Source organism: Miscanthus floridulus, chromosome 1 (genome assembly GCF_019320115.1).
Source record: "Miscanthus floridulus cultivar M001 chromosome 1, ASM1932011v1, whole genome shotgun sequence".
In the NCBI taxonomy this organism is placed as follows: Eukaryota; Viridiplantae; Streptophyta; class Magnoliopsida; order Poales; family Poaceae; genus Miscanthus; species Miscanthus floridulus.
In genome coordinates, this window is record NC_089580.1 from 148,691,314 (window position 1) to 148,711,424 (window position 20,111).

Here is a 20,111-nt window from a genome sequence, read left to right on the forward strand (position 1 = left end):
TTTTTGATATCAAGTTTGACCACTCGTCTTATTCAAAAATTTGTGCAAAATATCACTTCCTTTGTCATGGCTTGGTTTATTAATAAAAGTTCTTCAAGAATGACTTAAATTTGACTATATTTGCACAAATTTTTTGAATAAGACGAGTGGTCAAACTTGGAGCCAAAAAAGTCAAACGTCTTATAATTTGGGATGGAGGGAGTATATGATAGGTTCAACACACATGGACCGAAAAGATCCTAACTACTCCAAATTCTTGTCCCTGCACCATTTCTTGAAGTAACCCAACCTAAGCTCAGAGAAGAACTCCCTTTGGTACTCTGTTTCGAACATCTTGGACATAGCATAGACAGAGTCAACGGTTTTCTCAACGCCACACTCAAATGCCAGCTCCTGACACCTCTTGACAGAAAATGCAGCCTTGTCATTTGCACGTTTCTGGATTTGCTTAGTGTTGGCTGCGACAGATTCTTTGAAGGTACTGGCTATGTCCTTCACAATCTTCACCATTGGGCTCTTGCTCCTCTTCACTGGACTGGTCAAAGTGCTTGTAGTGCTGTTCAATGCCCTCTTGCCCCTCTGACTCCTCTGGCTGCTTCTACTTGTAGGTGTTTGTGCAAACTCTTCTTCTTCATCATCTTCTGTCCTTGCATCTTGCCCCTCATTGTCACCATAATCATCACCAGGCACAAAGGCTGTGGTGCCATCCACAGTGTACCCTCTGAACAGTTCATCGAGCAAGTCCTCGTTTGCTGGAGGACTCGTCAGAAGCTTCTTTAAGTATGTGTCGATGTTTTACCACCAATAGCCTGCCACGGGGGTACCCGGGGCAGTATGTTCGGGCTTCGGCGTATGACGAACTCGATGGTTAACGCAAGACACAGTCGATTTATCCTGGTTCAGGCCCTCGATCGTGGATCGAGTAATAACCTTACATCCAGTCGGCGTTAGCCTTTGCGTTAGATTGATTGTCAAGAGTCGTGTTGTACAATTGTCGTCTGTCTCAGGAGCCCTGCCCTCCTTTATATAGTCAGGAGGCCAGAGTCCTAGTCGGTTTATAATGAGATTTCCTAGTAGGATTATTTAATAGTTATACTACTAAAATTACATGGGAAGAATCTTAGTTGGACTAGATCTTCTCTCTCCCTTGCGGGGTATCCTATGGGTCCCGCATCGACAAGCCCCCGAGCACTTCATGGTTGAGCTCCGAAAGTCTCGCTTTGCTCCTTCAAGTCTTGTTGGGTAGGAACAAAATGTCATCCGAGTGCTTTCTGGAGTGAAACCTTGTAGCGCTTCTTGGGATCTTTGAGTCGCGAGTGCTTTTTTAAGAAAAAATACATCCATCTGGTTGTAGCCCCCGAGCCTCTTGCTATTTGGAACAAGGAGCTGGAGGATCTTGTCTTGAAGTTGCTCTGATTGTTCGCTGAAGTTGTATTAAAAAGAACTCGAATATGGATCGTTCCGGGTTCTTTTGTCGTAATGTCTTGAAGTGGTCTGCGTTGAGGAAGTCTTTTAGTGACGTGCGCTTTTTCGAAGAAAAAGTGCACTCACTGAGTGTAGCCCCCGAGCCTCTTGCTATTTGGAACAAAAAGTTGGAGGGTCTTGATCCTTTATGTTGTTTGAAGAATTTGTGTTCTGAAGTAGTCTCCGAGACTTGGATTATTTCGTTATCCGAGTAGTTTCGCGGCATGCAGCCTCCGAGCTTATGTCCGGGTTGTTTTGTTCGGGAAGAACTCGGATGCGAGGTCTTGGCGTATTCTTTGGTAGTCTGCTGTTGCCAGATGTAGTTGTATGGTGGTGGTTGAGCGTAAATGCCTTTTGTTCACGGGTTGTACTGTGCTGGTATATTCTTCCGAATATGCCCGTCTTCGAGTACTGTTTCTTCTCGCCTGAGTCATCTATTATTGAGTCCTGTCTTTTCACTATGTCCTTCATTGGGCTTATTTCGTTGGTACTCTTGGTCTATGTGCGCCGATCCTTTGGCCTATAAATACTGTCCCAGAGTGCTTGCTTTCATCCATTGGACATTCTGTTGAAACTTTCTTGGTTGTGAACATGGTAGTTTGTGAAGTAGAGCAGCCCCCGGGTGTATTTTGTAGTTCCTATGTGTCTTGTCGTAGCTGGAGGAAGTCTTGTGATAGGGATTAGAGGTAGGCTAATCCCGCGACAGCATTGTGCCAGGATGTACGTGGTGGTAGTTGGAGGAAGTCTTGTGATGTGGGCTTCGTTCCTTCATCCGGCAGTTCTGGGTTGATCCTCGTCGCCTGTCTTGAGACCGTCCGGTGCAGATCAACACCATATCCAGCATCACATCGGTCTTGGGTAGACAGATGCCCACCGGCCTTCTCTGCTCCATGTTGCCTTGTCGTGCTGCCGATTTCCGCCTTGGATGCACTGCGTTCGTCCTTTGAAGAAAACAGTGTAGCTGATGGCGGTCTGTCCTTCCGAGTAGCAATTTGGGACACGTAGTCGTTCCAGAGCCTAGTCGTGCCCGTGTTCCTCTTTGCTACTTTGCTTTTCGTGGTGCCGAGTTCGTTGGGTCTTGTAGGGTTTGTAATCTTCTATTTTTGAAGTCGATTGTAATGTAACGAATCTTGTCTTCTGAGTTGTCTTTGACTCTTCTGTTGTGATTCCTGTCATTCATGAGACTACCGAGTTCTTTCTTATATAACCGGGTTCTTTTGTTACTCGTGAGGTAGCCCTTTCTTTCTTCTTGGTTCAACGAGTTGTTCCTATGGTCATCTGATAACCCTGCTGCGTTGTTGCGGATAAGTCTGAAATCTGCCCGTTGGTTCGTACTGTTGTGTGGATTCGTGCCCTCCGTCGTTTTAGCTGCGTCGGTAAATGGACCGTTGCTTTCCCACGATGTGCTTTAACGGGCCTTATGGGCCGTTTGTATCACTGAGAAATCTATTTAAAGACCTTTTATCTTCCTTTTCCTTGTCACCTAGCTCTTTCCTTTAAACCCTAGTTCTCAGAAAACCGCCGCCGTCATTGTCGTTATCGCCCTAGCACCATCATTCTAGCTTCATCCTCCTTAGCTCCTTTGTTGCTTCCGCCAATTCATGGGAAAGAAGAAGACCGCAAGCAAATCTCAGGCGACCTTCGTGGACGAGGAATCGTCGCTGTCTTTGATTGAAAACCAGGAGTTTGTGGCCATGAGGGCAGCTCAGAAGGTTTGGCCGGCTCCAACAACCAGTGAAGACCAGCTGCGCGAGCTCGTTAGTGATGGCTTGATCCAGAACAAAGTCATCGCTGAATGGAGAGTTCCGGGCGAGCATCGGGTTCCGGCCCTGGGTCCTGGTGAGATTGTCCTTTTTGTTTCTTTTGTCCGCGCTGGTCTCTGTCTTCCTGCTTCCGTCTTCCTTCATCAGTTTCTTGGGTATTTCGGGGTTAGTTTGAACCATCTAACCCCCAATGCCGTTCTCCATCTTTCTGTTTTTGTTCATCTTTGTGAAGCCTTCCTTGGGATCCCTCCTTCTCTATCTCTTTTTTGTTTTTTCTTTCGCCTGAAACCTCAACCCCGCCGCGAGGAAACCAGTGTCCTTGGCGGCTGCGGGATTCAGTTTCGCCAAGGTCTCAAAATCAAGTTTTTTGATTATGACCTGGTCGATTCTGTCAAGGATTGGCGCGCCGAGTGGTTTTATGCTACCAATTTGATCCCTTCTCTTGTTGTTCATTCCGGGTCTGGTCCTGTGGCGAACGACCGGTGGGACAAGAAGCTTGAGTCTCCTGCTGAGATTCAAGCGATCCAACCACTCCTTGATAGGATTAGCACGCTGAAACAGCAAGGATTGACCGGCTTTGGTATTGTCTCAAGTTTTCTTCGTCGTCGGGTTCAGCCCTTGAAAGAGCGGGGACATCTCGGCTTTGAGTATTCTGGGGCCGAGGATTCTTCACGTATGGTCCCAGCTCTTGAGCTGACCGATGAGGAGGTACTCGAGCGTCTCCAAAAAATGCTGAAAGGAGTGAGCGTCATTCCTCCTGCCGTCCCTGAGTACTCGGCCAACAACCCGCCCCCAGCTGTGAGTTGCCTATCCTCCTTTTTCTTTTTATTTGAGTTCTTTATGTACTCTTTCTGCGTCCGTTCTTGCTTAGTTTTTCCTTGTCTTGGTGTTTTGTCTTTTTTCGTAGGTTCTTGGGCGGAACTTTGTTGATCCGATCCCCCTTGATGTTCTCCCTGCTGTGGCGGAGACTGGGGATCGTTCAGCCGGTACTTCTGCAATTAGTAAGTCTCAAACTTTTACAGCCCTTCCTGGGGTTTCTTTCAGATTTGATGATGTATATGAAGAGTATGTTCCTCGTCTAGTCCCTCGCGGTCCTCGCAGTGTCCCGAAGAGGGGGCGAATGGACGGGTCCTCATCTGGCTTGCCTGTCTCCAAGAAGCCTCGCAAACCAAGTACTCCCTTAGGTACTCCAGTTGTTGCTAGCATGCTCTTAGGTGAGCACATTTAGTATTCTTTGTTCTTTTATTTTCATGTTTCTCTCTTGAACCGAGTACTTTTCATCTCTTTTTCAGCAGGTGCTCTGGTTTCGCTGGCTGAGGAAGAAGAGGATGATGAAGTTCCCCTCATCATGCGGCAGTGAGTTGTTTTTCATATTCTTGTCGCATTGAATTTTTCCTCTTTGTTTTTAATTTTAGTCTTGAACTTTTTGAAGTAATCGGAGGTCGGGTGTGAGTTCTCCCGAGGCTCTCGCGCCGACTTCTTCCGAAGCTCCGGGGTCGAGTTCTTTGGTTGCTTCTGCCCCGAGCTGTACTGCTCCTCCGGTGCGGATTTCTTCCACGGCTCCAGCTCCGACTTCTTCCGCGGCTCTGCTGTCGGCTGTCCCGCTCCCGTCGCTGGGTGGCGGGGACGTCTTCGCCGTTGTGGTTCCCCCTGCGAGGCCTTCTCTTGGCTTTGCAAAGAAAAAAGTAGTCGGGTGAGTAGATTCTTGCTTCATCTTTTTGGCTTTTATCTTCCTTCCTCTGGTTCTTATTGGTGCTTCCTTTTATCACTTTTCAGTGCTTCGTCTTCTCTAATTTCTTCATCGACTTCTTCTCTGCCTCCCGCCATGCCAACGAGTTCTGAGCTTCGAGACTCACAACATTCTGTTGATGAAGTCGCGGCGGGGGCTTCAGAGCTACCTGGCAGAGTCGCGGACTTGGTCGCTCCGGAGGTAACTGTGGCCGTCGCGCCGGGTTCTTCTGGGGGTTTGGCTCCGGCTTCCCTGGAGGTTGCTCTGGTCGCTCCTGCTTCGCCTCAGCCGGCTTCTTTTTCCCCTTCTTTTGCCTCCGGCGGCCCCTCCCTGTCCGATGACGTGGTGCAACAGTTCGATGCCACTCATCGGTTATCGGAGCTGACCGCAGCCTGGGGGAGCTTGTCGACCCTCGCGACTTCTTTTGGTGAAAAGCTCCAGGTAAATTTTACTGCCACTTCTCTTTCGCATGCTTGTTTTTCTTCTATCCTTACGCCTTGTTTCTCTTTGCCTCTTTCTGCTCAGTCTTTTTCTCGTGATCATTCTGGCTTCTTTTTCTCATCTGAAAATGAGAGGAAGTTGTCTTCGGAGGTGGACGCTCTGAAAGCCGATCTTGACCTTCTCCGGGTTGAGTTGGAGACGGAGCGTCAATTGCACCAAAAGGAGGAGAAAGCCCTTCGCGCCCGGGTAGTGGAGACGGAGAAACAGAGAGATGCTGCGGTGGAGTCTGTGAAGAATGAATGCAAAGGTGCCGCGGGTTCTGCCTGTTTCTTCTTGTATTTTGACTTCTTTTTCCGCTGACTTGTTCTTTGATGTTCTGTCTAGCTCTCCGAGTTGAGAAACAAAAGCTCTCGGAGAGTATCGATGAAATGAAGGCCCTTGTCCGTTCTAGTCATAATAGAGCTGAGGAGGTAAACACTCATGCTGAGGAAGAACTCGCCCTTGCTAGGCTGATTAGGCGTGGAGCTGACAGAGATCTTGTGCAGGCCCAAAAAACCATTGAAGGCTTGTCCGGGAAACTGGCGACGGCTACCGAGAATTGGAATGCCTTGTGGAAATCTTTTCGCTCGGTGGCCGATGTCCTTCGGACTCCAGCGGATGACGGGCAATCTTGGGCGCAGTTCATTCCCCGGATTCCGACTCGTTTCCAAGAGTTCGCGAAGAGGTGTGCCCAAGTATGTACCAAGAATGTGCTGGCCCAGGTCCGGGTCCTTGCTCCAGAAGCGCCCCTCTCCAAAATAGCAGAAGAAGCTGAAAGCCAAGAATATCTTGACGCCGTTGAAAGGATGGAACCTGAGGTTGAAGATCTAGCCAGTAGGGTTGTAGATAGTCTAAATATTGATATTTCTCTTTCTGATGACAACGCCTGACTCGGTTGAGCGTCCTCTTGTAATATTACACTTCTTTTTAAATGAAGATTCTTTATCTTTGTTGATGTATTCTTTGCATGAGTGTGGTTGAAGTTACTTGACTTGCTGAGTACCTTGTCTTGTTCCCGTCTCTGCTTCGTAAGATAACTCTGTGTTATTCTGACGAGGCCCCTCGATTTGTCGAGTACTTTTATTTTCTTCTTTCCTTTGTGATTCGTCGAGTGCTTTGTCCGTGCTATGACTTGTTAGATGTAGATCTTTTGTGTTAACAACCTTTCGCCTGCGCTGTGTAAAACGACTCGGTATAGAAAACGACTCGGTATAGAAAGTTGCTTCGACAAACTTCGTTGTCCGAGTGCTTTCTTGAGTGGCGCTTGTGCTTTTGTGAGGAAAAAAGTATTCCTATCTGGATATAGCCCCCGAGCCTCTTGCTTTTCGGAACGAAGTGCTGGAGGGTCTTTTGAAGTTAGACTTCGGTCGACTTGGCCCATTTGCTTTTTGTTTCGGGTGTTAGCTTTTTAGCTACCCTCATCGGCGGGCTCAAGCATCTTTTCAGCTATTTTGCTCTCGGCCGGAATGCTCAGGCATGTTTTCAGCCATTTTGCTTTTTGTTTCGGGTGTTAGCTTTTAGCTACCCTCATCGGCGGGCTCAAGCATCTTTTCAGCTATTTTGCTCTCAGCCGGAATGCTCAGGCATGTTTTCAGCCATTTTGCTTTTTGTTTCGGGTGTTAGCTTTTAGCTACCCCCATCGGCGGGCTCAAGCATCTTTTCAGCTATTTTGCTCTCGGCCGGAATGCTCAGGCATGTTTTCAGCCATTTTGCTTTTTGTTTCGGGTGTTAGCTTTTAGCTACCCCCATCGGCGGGCTCAAGCATCTTTTCAGCTATTTTGCTCTCGGTCGGAATGCTCAGGCATGTTTTCAGCCATTTTGCTTTTTGTTTCGGGTGTTAGCTTTTAGCTACCCTCATCGGCGAGCTCAAGCATCTTTTCAGCTATTTTGCTCTCGGCCGGAATGCTCAGGCATGTTTTCAGCCATTTTGCTTTTTGTTTCGGGTGTTAGCTTTTAGCTACCCTCATCGGCGAGCTCAAGCATCTTTTCAGCTATTTTGCTCTCGGCCGGAATGCTCAGGCATGTTTTCAGCCATTTTGCTTTTTGTTTCGGGTGTTAGCTTTTAGCTACCCTCATCGGCGAGCTCAAGCATCTTTTCAGCTATTTTGCTCTCGGCCGGAATGCTCAGGCATGTTTTCAGCCATTTTGCTTTTTGTTTCGGGTGTTAGCTTTTAGCTACCCTCATCGGTGGGCTCAAGCATCTTTTCAGCTATTTTGCTCTCGGCTGGAATGCTCAGGCATATTTTCAGCCATTTTGCTTTTTGTTTCGGGTGTTAGCTTTTAGCTACCCTCATCGGCGAGCTCAAGCATCTTTTCAGCTATTTTGCTCTCGGCCGGAATGCTCAGGCATGTTTTCAGCCATTTTGCTTTTTCGTGAAAACAACTCGTTGGAGTTCGTGATAAGACATGCTGTGGATGAATATCATCTTTATTGATCATGAGTATAAACTAATACATATGTTGTTGAAGAGTATTGTCTTTCGTTGATTGTGAACGTAGGTCCCTTGTGGCTTGCATGTCTGTTTTTTCCTGAGTTGTTTTTACGCATGGAATCTTCTTAACTGGCTGATGTGCCATGTATTGCTGATTTCTTTTCCATCTTCGGTCATTAACTTGTATGTGCCGGGTCCAGTGACTTTTGTGACAATGAACGGGCCTTCCCAAGGACTGAGTAGCTTATGTCGTCCATCAGTCTTTTGTATCCTTCTTAGCACTAAGTCTCCAACTTGTAGTGATCGAGATTGGGTACTCTTGTTGTAGTGCCGTCTTAAACCTTGTAGGTATCTAGCTGATTGGAGGGTAGCGTTTATTCTGACTTCTTCTGAGCTGTCGAGTTCTAATCTTCTTGTGTGTTCTGCTTCTCCTTCATCATATTGTTCTATTTTCGGGGATGTCCAGATCAAGTCGGCGGGTAGTACGGCCTCTGACCCGTAAACTAGGAAGAAAGGTGAGTGGCCTGTTGCTCTGCTTATTTGAGTTCGTAGCCCCCACACTACTTTCGGTAGTTCTTCAATCCATTTGGACCCATAGTCCACTAGTTCTTCGTATAACCTTGGTTTTAATCCGGCTAGTATGAGTCCATTAGCTCTTTCTACTTGTCCGTTGGCTTCTGGATGTGCAACGGACGCATAGTCTATACTGAAACCACAGTCTTGAGCCCAGCTTTTGAATTCTGTAGCTGTGAAGGGTGAGCCTAGGTCTGTGATGATTCGATTTGGCATGCCGAAGCGGTGCATAATGTCTTGGATGAACTCGACTGCTTTGGTCGCGCTGTATTTCGCGAGTGGTTTGTATTCAATCCACTTGGTAAACTTGTCGATTGCCACAAAGATGTACTCGAAGCCGCCTTTTGCTTTTTTCAGGGGTCCTACTTGATCCAGCCCCCAGCAGGAAAAAGGCCAAGCGGGTGGGATGCAGATAAGATTGTGAGCTGGTACATGGGCTTGTCTTGCAAACATTTGGCAACCTTTGCATTTTCTGACAAGCTCTTCTGCGTCTTTCAAAGCGGTTGGCCAGTAGAATCCGGTGCGAAATGCTTTGCCAACTAGTGTCCTTGAAGCGGCATGATTTCCACAGCAACCTGAGTGTATTTCGTCTAGGATCTCTTTACCTTCTTGAAACGAAACACATTTTAGGAGTACTCCTGATGATGCTGCTCTTCTGTAAAGTTTATCTCCTACTAGAACGTAGTTTTTGCTTCTGCGAATGACTTGGGTGGCTTCCGCCTTATCTGCTGGTAATTTGTTTTCTTTGATATAGTCGATGAAAACTTGAGTCCATGAAGTGTTGATTATCAAGATCTGAACGCCTTTAGCCTGAATTTCATGTGTTGTTTCACCGGGTTGTTTGATAGAGGGAACTGATAGCTCTTCTATGAACACGCCGGGTGGAACCTTTGCTCTGTCTGATCCGAGCTTGGCAAGGACATCTGCTGCAATGTTGGAATCGCGTAGAACGTGTAAAATTTCTAATCCTTGGAAGTGTTTTTCAAGTTTCCGTATTTCGGCACAATAAGCACCCATGTTTTCTTTGGTGCAGTCCCAATCTTTGTTGACTTGGTTGATGACCACTGCTGAGTCGCCGTATACGAGTAATCTTTTTATTCCGAGGGTAATCGTGACTCGTAGCCCGTGGATGAGGGCTTCATATTCTGCTTCGTTATTTGTAGCTTGCCATAATATCTGAAGGACGTACTTGAGTTGTTTTCCTTCTGGAGAAATGAGGAGAACGCCTGCTCCGGCCCCGCCTAGTTTGAGTGATCCATCAAAGTACATCTTCCAATGGTCGAGGATTGTATCTGATAAGGGCTGTTGAATCTCTGTCCATTCGGCCACGAAATCGGCGAGGGCTTGAGATTTGATTGCTTTCCGTGGGGTGAAATTGATGTCCAGAGCTCCGATTTCAACTGCCCATTTGGATATGCGCCCTGTGGCGTCTTTGTTGTGTAGGATGTCTCCGAGTGGAAAATCTGTCGCTACGGTAATCTTGTGGCTTTCGAAATAGTGGCGAAGCTTCCGAGAGGTAATGAGTAAAGCGTAGAGTAGTTTTTGTACATGTGGGTACCGGATTTTGGATTCTGACAGTACTTCGCTGATGTAGTATACTGGACGTTGCACTTTATACGGACGCCCTTGTTCTTCTCTTTCTATGACTATTGCTGTGCTGATTACTGTGGGAGTTGCCGCGATATATAGTATCATATCTTCATCTTTCTTTGGAGGTGTCAGGATAGGCGGTGAAGTGAGGTATTCTTTAAGTTTTTTGAAAGCTTCGTCGGCTTCTATTGTCCACTCGAACTTGTCTGTCTTCTTTAGTAGTTTAAAGAAAGGTAACCCCTTTTCGCCGAGTCTTGATATGAAACGGTTGAGGGCCGCCATGCATCCTGTTAGTTTCTGCACATCTTTGACACTTCTAGGTGGGCCCATTTCTGTTATAGCTCGAATTTGCTTGGTGCTGGCTTCAATCCCGCGCTGACTGACCAAAAATCCGAGTAGTTGCCCTGAGGGAACTCCAAATACGCATTTATTTGGATTCAATTTCCATCTCCACTTCTTCAAGTTTTCGAACGTTTGCTTTAAATCTTCAATTAGAGTGTCTGGGTCTTTTGTTTTCACCACCACATCGTCCACGTATGCCTCCATATTTTCACCGATTTGATTCCCAAGGCAAGTCTAGATAGCTCTTTGGTACGTGGCGCCAGCGTTTTTTAGTCCAAACGACATGGTCTTGTAGCAGTAGGCACCAAACGGGGTGATGAAAGATGTCTTGCTCTGGTCTTCTTCTTTTAGTGCGATCTGGTGATACCCTGAATAGCAATCGAGAAAAGATAATAACGCAGATCCTGCTGTCGAGTCAACTATCTGGTCAATGCGTGGTAGTCCGAACGGATCTTTTGGGCAATGTTTGTTGAGATCTGTGTAATCGACGCACATGCGCCACTCGTCCGTGTTTTTCTTCTGTACAAGGACCGGGTTTGCTAGCCAGTCTGGATGTAGGATCTCCTTGATGAATCCGGCTGCCATCAGTTTTGTTATTTCCTTTTTAATTGCTGCCTTCTTGTCGGGTGAGAATCGTCGTAGCCGTTGTTTTACAGGTTTAGAGCTTTTGTTAACATCAATTCTGTGCTCAGCCAACTCTCTTGGGACTCCTGGCATGTCGGCTGGCTTCCAAGCGAAGATATCTTTGTTGTCCCGAAGAAAGTTGGTGAGCGCGAGTTCCTATTTTTCCGAGAGGTGAGCACTGATAGTTGCTGTCTTGGAGGTGTCGCCCGTGCCTAAGTCGATTTGCTTGACGTCGGCTTCTTTTGGTGGTGCGATGATACTGGGTTTTTTAGCTGGTATTTCTAATTCTTCTTGGCTTGTTTCCGCCGCGATTGTGGCTATTTCTTTTCTTCCATTGTCAGCTTGTGCTTTGGCTGCAATTTGGATCGCCTGAACGTCGCAGTCAAAAGCGCGCTTTAAATCGCTTCGAAGAGAAAGGATACCGTGGGGTCCTGGCATCTTAAGCAGTAAGTACGGATAATGTGGTATTGCCATGAATTTGGCTAGTGCCGGACGTCCCAGGATTGCATGATATGATGAATCGAAGTCGGCGACTTCGAATTTGATAAACTCTGTTCGGTAGTTTGAAGGAGTTCCAAAGGTAACAGGTAAAGTAATTTGTCCGAGTGGTATGGCTGCTTTGCCGGGTACTATTCCGTAAAAAGGTGTGCTTGTTGGTGTAATCATCCCGGCGAGTTGTAGTCCCATTTTCCTTAGAGTTTCTGAAAAGATGATGTTAAGCCCAGCCCCTCCATCGATTAGTACTTTGGTGACGGTCATACCAGCTATAGTTGGATCCAGAACCAATGGATAATGGCCTGCGTTTCCCACGCTAGTCCATTGGTCTTCTCTGGTGAATTGGATAGGATACTGTGACCAATTGAGGTATCTTGGTGTAGCCGGTTCTGCTGTCATAATGGTCCGTAGTGCTAGTTTTTCTTGATGTTTGCTTCTGCAATCCGGAGCCCCTGAGAAAATCACTGCTACCGTTCCTCTAGGTTTTTGGAATCCTTTGTCCTCGTGGTTGTCTTCTTCTCTTTTCTGATTGTCCTCCTTGGTGTCTTCCTTACTATTTTTTCTTGTGTATCGATCTTTGAAAGTATAGCAATTTCCGATGGTGTGCCTCCCACTAGGGTGCAATGGGCAACGTATGTTTTCAATGTCATCATATCTTCTAGGTTTGGTAAACTTCTTTGATTTGTCGGCCATTGCCACAGTATTGTTTGGTCTACGTTTTCTTTCTTGATGTCTGCTATTTCGATGATTTTGCTTGTCCGAGTTGTCCTGGTTGTTTCTGTCCGGGAACCTTTCCCGTGTTTTTTCTTCTGCAGTAATCATCTTTTCTACTATTCGTCTGAATTCTTCATTGTTTCTCGGATTTTCTTTGCAGAAATCTTGAAATTGCCACCTAGCCATGATTCCGTGAGAGAAAGCTTCAATTACTTCTCGTTCGGTTATGTCATGCACTTGAGCTCGTAGTTCGCCGAATCGTCGATAGTAATCTCTGAGACTTTCACCTCCCTTTTGCTTGAGTCCTTTTAATTCTGCATGGGTGATTGGATGTGTAATGATTCCTGCAAAATTCTCACAAAAAACTCTTTGCAAATCTTCCCAATTTCTGATAGATCCTGGGTTCAGTTTGTCGAACCATTGGAGAGGCATGGCTTCCAGTGCCATGGGAAAGAAAAGGGTTTTGATATCGTCATCTCCTCCGGCTAGTTCAATTGATTGTGAATATATTCTGAGCCATTGCCTTGGTTCGGTTTTGCCATCATACTTGGAGTGGTTAGACGGTTTGAATTTGTGAGGTAATCGTACTAATGCAAGCCTGTTCGCGAAACAGGGGAATCTGTCGTGTGTCTTGGTTTCTTTGAATTCGGATTCGACACCTTCTTCTGGCCAGCTGTCGTTCTGATGGAGATAATCTTGCGAGATTGTCTGGGTAGGTACCCTACTCCTAGTCTTCCTGGGTTGTTCAAATCGGTGGCCCTGATTATGTTCCTTCCTACTTCCTTCGTCATGGCTTCCACCTAGCCCAAGTCTTTCGAAAGCGGATTTCCTTTGATTTTGATCTTCTTGTCTGTGGGTTGTTGATCTTGCGGGTAGTCTTGATCGAGCTCTCTCTTCGTGTGTTTTCGAGATCGTCGATCGGAGCAAGTCCTGGAGCTGTTCATACTTCTCACTGGGGTGTGGAGTTTTTCCGAGTTCTTCTAGTGCTTCTCGAATCTTATCGTAAGGTGTATTCGCTGTGCGTCTCCCTTCGACTTCTCGTTGCGATTTTCTTTTGTCGTACTCAGCCAATTCTGACTCGTATCTGATCCAAGCTTCCCTGCGCTGCCTAGCACGGTGTTGACGCCCTTGCTTCAACTTGTTTTTTCTTTCTCTAGCTTGTTTCTGACTATCTGTTTCTCCGTCGTAGCCTTGGGCAAAAGGTGATATGTTGGATTCAGATTCATCTGATGATCTGACATCGGGTGCTTCTGGGGGATTTAATGGTGACCGCGGTCGTCGAACCATGAGCACTTCTCGCGCATGAGTCGCTTTGTTATTGGCGTTAGCTTTCACGCTGTCGGAGTTGCTAATAACTTTAGTGGATGCCTCGGTGTCGTAGATCGAGTCTCCTTCTTGGTAGGGTAGAATTGCTGTCGTCGTCGTGCCGACTAGTTGGGTACTGCTGTCTTCAGGAACAGAACCTGGCCAGTGGATGATGCAGTCTTGGGATGTTATTGTTAGCACGAGACCCTCCTGAGCTCCTGTCAGTGGTATCCCGCATCTTGGATTGAAAGGTCTTTCGAACTGTCCTTGATAGGATTTTGCCATGTTATCGAGCCCAAATAAAAAAGAACTCGACTTCTTAGAAGAACTCTGAGGGTAATCCGAGTTGTTTTGGGATGTGCTCCGGAATCTTGCCAAAAAAGAACTCGGTTTCTTGAAAGCACTCGGATAAAACTTCGCCTTGATGTTTGAATTCGAATCGGATACGAGTGGCCGTGAAATCTGATTTGAATCGGATACTGTGAGCTGTGCGAATCTTCTGGTGAGCTGATCCGTTGTATTTGGTGAAATATGAAGTTCTTTATGATGATCTGGATCTTTGAGGAGATGGCTCTGAAGCTTGCCGTTGTTGTCTGCCTCGCAGATCCATGAGCCGAAGACGAAGGTTGATCCCGTCGGGAAGATTATGTTGTTGAGGTCCATCGAGTTCTCGGATGCAAAGTCGCCGAAGTCCCCTACCTGGCGCGCCAGCTGTCGATGTTTTACCACCGATAGCCTGCCACGGGGGTACCCGGGGCAGTATGTTCGGGCTTCGGCGTATGACGAACTCGATGGTTAACGCAAGACACAGTCGATTTATCCTGGTTCAGGCCCTCGATCGTGGATCGAGTAATAACCTTACGTCCAGTCGGCGTTAGCCTTTGCGTTAGATTGATTGTCAAGAGTCGTGTTGTACAATTGTCGTCTGTCTCAGGAGCCCTGCCCTCCTTTATATAGTCAGGAGGCCAGAGTCCTAGTCGGTTTATAATGAGATTTCCTAGTAGGATTATTTAATAGTTATACTACTAAAATTACATGAGAAGAATCTTAGTTGGACTAGATCTTCTCTCTCCCTTGCGGGGTATCCTATGGGTCCCGCATCGACAGTATGGTTTTTTCTGTTAAGATATGAGAGCACAAAAGTTGATTAGAAACTAGTTATGACAGGAGAATATCAGCTGTTTACAATAAAGATGAAAAATATCAGCTAGTTATGAGAAACTAGTTATGAGAGCACAGCAAAATAGTTATCAGCTGTTTATATTGACTCCACATATGATGAAAACTGACAGCCCAACCACAGTTGGTGGCAATAATGACCAGTTCTAAAGAGTATATCTAAACACTAATCCGATCGCTGAACCATTTGAATTGATCTTTTCTACTACTACATGAGAAGGACGTTCTCCCTCATAGACGAAAGATGACTAAAGATTGGCCTCTAGAGTGTCTGGTCTGATCCGAATCTGCCGATCACCCAAACAAAGTCAGAACGGACAGCTCAACTCAGAAGCAATTGACGTTTCGTTCCTGACAAGCCTCAAGAAACCTGGCCTGCGGCCAAAGTTCATATGCTGAATCGATCAAGAAATAAACATGCAGAAATAATAACAGTGTTGGTTCAGGCAGTGGCTGGCACTGCAAATTATTCATTGACAGTGTTGGTTCAAATTTTGATTCTTTTAATAATTATATATAGATGTATAAAAGTATAAAACTGGCTTTGTGACCAGCAAATAGATAGCAGCAGCCATGAAGAACAGGACATGGCTACCTGGAAATAAGAACTTTTGTTTCAATACGCACACTGTCAAATGACGGGAACTAATCGAATGACCTGTGACATCTAAAAAATCACCAGCTATTGTCCTTAGTGCATCAGTACCAAGATGTAATCCATTTTATTCGTTGATAACACAAACATGTAAGAACCAGAACCAAGCATTTACAGGCATCTAAGATGAAAGTGCACATTTTGCAGAACCAAACATGTAAGATCAAATTTGAAGCAAGCATAGAGTAACCAAGCATATGAGAGCACAAAAATATGCTAAGTAATATTGTACCTCTGTATGAGTTAGCCATAAATCATGATCTGCATCAATGGATCCATCTGGTCTCCTCCCCAACCCTGTGTGCGTTTGCAAGTAGCGCCAGAAAGCGTGGGTGTGTTTGAGTACGCCTATTTGGTTCTTCACTTGTCCACGGGTGTACACCAACCTTCTTCTGGCAAGTAAGCCATCGACAACGGCTTGATACCCTTCACCACTCATTTGTGAACCATTATACGTTCCTGCTCTACGTTGCTCTATGCACAATTCTAACAAGCAAGCATTATTTGCATCATTCCATTGGGCTCGACTGGAATGGCTCACCGGGGGACCGCCGGAGCTCGCTAACTCCTCCACGTTATCCTCCATTGCTTCATCGTCAATGTCGAAGGTACCGCCGGAGCCGGATGCTTGCCCACGGACGCCACTCCTCGGTGCCCTCGGTGCCCTCGGTGCTCGGGGAAGCGGTACGCCCTGGCCACCGCTGCCACGAGAAGCCGTGTTGGTGCGCTGGGGACGTCGGCCGGCTGCTGCGGCGGCCGAGTTCGCGCGCTGCCGAACACCAGCGCCTGCCCCCGACGACGACCTGCCGGTGTAGCCGCCACCGTTTCCTCCTCCGCGACCGGCTGCCGCCGAGGAGGAGCCGCCAAAGAGTAGTTGTCGGGCATGCTGGGGCGCCGGAGTCGCCCACGCGTCTCCTGCTCCGGCACGCGGTGGGCGATAGGGAGGGAGGCAGGAGCCCCTGCCGCGTCCAGGAAGGACCTCGACGTCGTCGGCCTGGAGGAAGTCTTCGTACAGCCGAATCCCCGGGAACCCCTCCGCCGCCGGCGCTTGCGAGTTGAGGTCGAGACCGGCGCGGGCAAGGCCGCTCGCCGACGGCTGCGAGCTCCAGAAGTCGAATCCGTCTCCGTCCATCGCTCGCCGACGGAGGGGAAGGGCGCGACGGGAGGGAGGGAGGCGGCGCGGGCGACAGAGATCCGCCTCCGGGGGGCCGCCGGCGCTGCTCCTTTGGCGGATTGAAGCGGCGGCGGCGCGGCTGGGACCGGCGGCGGCGCGAGTCGCGAAGGGGGGAAGCTACTCGCGATGGGGGATGGGAGTGCCGAGGATCCGGTGCGGGTGGACCGGTGGAGTAATAAAAAAAATAATAGTTTTCAGTGGGCCGCACCGGAACTAGCCCAAATAATCACCTCTTTTGGGGGATAGTTTTTTGGGGTGGGCTAGTTGCAAATAACCCACTCTAGCCCTCCTGTTTGGATACTTTTGGGCTAGTTGAGCTCAAACTAGCACAAACTAGCTCTAACCCCTGGATCCAAACAGGGCCCATATTTCAGTTGTTTTTCGGGTTTATAAAACTAGTTTTGTGGTCTCTCCCTTTCCTAAAGCTCAACGCCTCAAAAGTCCTCTCAACATACTCCCCCACTTCATGCAGTTATTTCAGAATTGACCACATCATTTCACACTCTATGCACTTATCAAACCTGCCAAACCCCAACTACACAACAATGGTACCATACCAGAATTTTCAACCCCGAATGCAAGCAAGCCAGCATCTCTCTAGCATATCCCAATGGGGAATCCAGCAGTGAGAGGCTCCAGAGAAAAATGCTGGGTCAAAGTTCGGTCATAGCATATATTCCAAGTTCAGAATCACACTGTCATTATCTCATAGTTGAGGTTGATTCATCATGGGCCGATAACCACCAGTCCACCACATTCCTCTAGAATCTTTTGTTCCTGTTGAACTTCCTGGTTGTAACTAACAGGTCCTCAACGAGAATAGGAATCTAAACAAAAGGCAAGGAGGTCATGGTCTGTCTGATCAGCTGAATTTCATGACTGGTGCACCGACAAACTTCGAGGAAGTCAGTCAGCTACTCACTGTGCCTGGGTCCATTTTCACCCAGCGTCAAAAAAGGATCAAACGCTGCTGAGCACGGACAAGCCTGCTACAGATCAAATTGACAAAGTAGGACGACAGGCACTGCATAAGTCACCGGCACAAGCTGCTCTTTGATGCAACTTCCAACCCCTATGCCCCAAAACAATTTATACTATTACACAAGCAACTGTATAATGCATATTTGCTCAGCAAGTCAGCATCGCTTCGCAGCAACCTGAACACCCGCCACCTGTGCCCCAACTTAGAAAAGAACGGTCCTTTTTGGCAAACAGAAAATAACAACCCCACAACACCGGGAAAACATATCTGCCCTCAAAAGAACCTTTTTTTTTCCTAATAACAAAAGAGAAAAACCTGTATGTCAATTCGGACTCGGACTGCCCAAGGATGCAGCGCAAATCCAAAATGTAGAAGACAGAAAAGGCACATGGATTGCCAGAATTTGAACATGGTTGAAAAATAAAGACAGAGCAAGACATTGGTGCCTTTCCTAGTTGAGATTTACTACACTAAGCAAGGCTGCAAGGAACAGACTAGGTCATGTTTCAACACTCATCCAGAAGATCGCCAGATTCTTCCTTCAAGTGAGATTACCATAACAGAAACATCATCATGGTATTTCCGGCGGTCACCCTGGGGGATATCCAGTAACTCGTGAAAATTCATTCCTGCATGTGTCATTCAACACCCAGAAAAATGACTTAGCTAAAATACAAATTTCTTTTCTATTGCCATCAACAATTAGATTTCAAAAGTACTTTCATAGTCTTATTGCCATCAATAATTAAGGCAGAGGCAGAACTGACCATTCTTCTTGGCTGCACGACAAAGAAGTTCAGCTACAAGGTATTGCGCTGGGTCTCCCTCTGGTACATTTTCCATGAACCACAACACATGTGAAACTACCTCGTCATTGCTGAAATATTGATACAATCCATCTGACGACAGTACAAGAAACCGATCATTTGCGCAGAGACGATGGTGAAGTACAGCAGGGTTGCAGCTGATATATGGTGATGTTCCAACATAGTCGATGCGGAACATCTCAAGTAGTGCCTCGTTAAATTTTGGCTGCAACAGGCAAAAAAGACAACTCAACCAATTGAACACAAGATTATGTTGCAACAAAATAAACATGTTTTGCCTCTTGAAAGTACTGAGATCATCCTAGACCAATGGAATTTTCATTTGAAGTTTAGTTAAACAAATTAAGAAAAAACTACTGCCAATTGTCCATAAAATCTGTTCATCTTCAGTTATGTGACCACCAGACCTAGCCTCTTCTGCCCTTCGCATGGTTATCAAGGCAATAAGGGATGGCTACATTCTAACCGCCACCTTGAAATCTAGGCACTGTAGGTGTGCGTGTGCTAATGTCATATGAACCAGCATGTAGCAGTTTAATGCATAATGAAATAAGATAGGAAGATATTTCATTATGACAACTATTGGAGATGATATGCATCAATGACTATAGCATCTTAGCTCACTCTTTCCTGGTGTTTTAGTGGACATGGAGCCCTCTGTTAGTCTGCTCTGTACACTAGCCTTGATCAAAACCCAGACAAATACATACCTAGTTTCCATTATTTAACACAAGCAGCACAGAAACAATTGAAGGATGTGGTTCTGGCATGAGAGGCGCATCACACCTCAGCATGATAAAAAAAATGAAAGACTACTGACATAGTCACATAATTGTTTGACATACTAAGGTAGGACAAATTATCAGTCATAGGCATGCAAGGTCATATGAACTTACCTTCTTTAGAAAACCAGCACCAAATACTCTAGTAACCTTCAGCTGTCCCTTTACTCGATCATTAAAGACAGCTTGGGGATCATCAGGATGTTCTACTTTAATCCTCAAGACTTCCTGAAGTGCATCATCACAAAACTGAATGGTTAAACAAATTGTAGCCAGTAGTCACCATTGTAATAGTTCAAGGTAGAACGCTAACCAGATTTAACAATGAAATTTGAAAGAGTAAGTTAAATGCTTTAACAGACTGGATGAACCAACTGGAGGATTTGTTCTGAGCAGGAATGAAGAAAAAAACTAATAGTCTTATATCCTCTTCTATGGTTTTTGAGGCGCCGCCTAGGTGTTGAGGTGTACCCCAGCCCAGGCGCCACAAGGTTTTAGTCACGCCACATCGCCTAGGCATCCAGGCGTACCCCCAGTGCCATAGGACGCCTCAAAAACCATAACCTAGCTACAGAAACTAGACTGATTCATTCAAAGGCATCTCTAGAAGATGAAAGATATGCCTGATTTCATTTACATCAGGACGTAATAAACAGCGCCAATTAGACACCCTTCCAAATTAATGTCTGCAGGTGTAAAACACTGGACGAAAGAACATAAAAACGGCACTTACAATCTAAAGATCGGGCAATATACCCTCGCCTGTGCAATGCGAGGAGACCACGACTCAAACCCGGGACCTTCCGGTCATAGGCGGTAAGACTCTACCGCTTGCACCAGGCCCGCCCTTCAATATAGCAATCCTTATATTTCAAAAATTATTTTAGATATGGAATTTGGTATATTGGACAAACAGAAATATTAGAGTCAACATTTTTGTTTTGCAGAACTTATTTAGCAGTTCCTGCATAGCTAAATTAGAGAGTAAGCTCAACTGATCA

General features: G+C 46.5%; 2 protein-coding genes across 2 annotated transcripts; both read right to left on the reverse strand.

Moving 5' to 3' along the window:
* Window positions 1–243: 243 nt before the first annotated feature.
* Window positions 244–15,931, reverse strand: LOC136465171 (uncharacterized). The gene is made up of 4 exons (XM_066464019.1): window positions 15,874–15,931; window positions 15,578–15,708; window positions 14,622–14,629; window positions 244–784 (listed from the first exon to the last, which is right to left on the reverse strand). The coding sequence occupies exons 1-4, from the start codon at window positions 15,929–15,931 to the stop codon at window positions 244–246; spliced, it is 738 nt and encodes a 245-aa protein (XP_066320116.1).
* A 1,897-nt stretch (window positions 15,932–17,828) lies between these two features.
* On the reverse strand, window positions 17,829–19,652 carry LOC136465180 (protein phosphatase 2C 32-like). The gene is made up of 4 exons (XM_066464023.1): window positions 19,641–19,652; window positions 19,225–19,359; window positions 18,269–18,533; window positions 17,829–18,130 (listed from the first exon to the last, which is right to left on the reverse strand). The coding sequence occupies exons 1-4, from the start codon at window positions 19,650–19,652 to the stop codon at window positions 18,015–18,017; spliced, it is 528 nt and encodes a 175-aa protein (XP_066320120.1). The 3' UTR covers window positions 17,829–18,014.
* Between the last annotated feature and the right edge of the window lie 459 nt (window positions 19,653–20,111).

What these genes read in the sequence shown, in the direction of transcription:
- LOC136465171 (XM_066464019.1), bottom strand. Translation starts at nt 15,931, where the DNA reads ATGGAGGATAACGTGGAGGAGTTAGCGAGCTCCGGCGGTCCCCCGGTG. An exon ending in TCCCCCGGTGAGCCATTCCA is followed by an intron (nt 15,709 to 15,873) that starts GTCGAGCCCAAT and finishes CCCGTGGACAAG; the next exon opens with TGAAGAACCAAATAGGCGTA.
- LOC136465180 (XM_066464023.1), bottom strand. An exon ending in GTGCTGGTTTTCTAAAGAAG is followed by an intron (nt 18,534 to 19,224) that starts GTAAGTTCATAT and finishes TGCCTGTTGCAG; the next exon opens with CCAAAATTTAACGAGGCACT. An exon ending in TCGTGCAGCCAAGAAGAATG is followed by an intron (nt 18,131 to 18,268) that starts GTCAGTTCTGCC and finishes TGACACATGCAG; the next exon opens with GAATGAATTTTCACGAGTTA.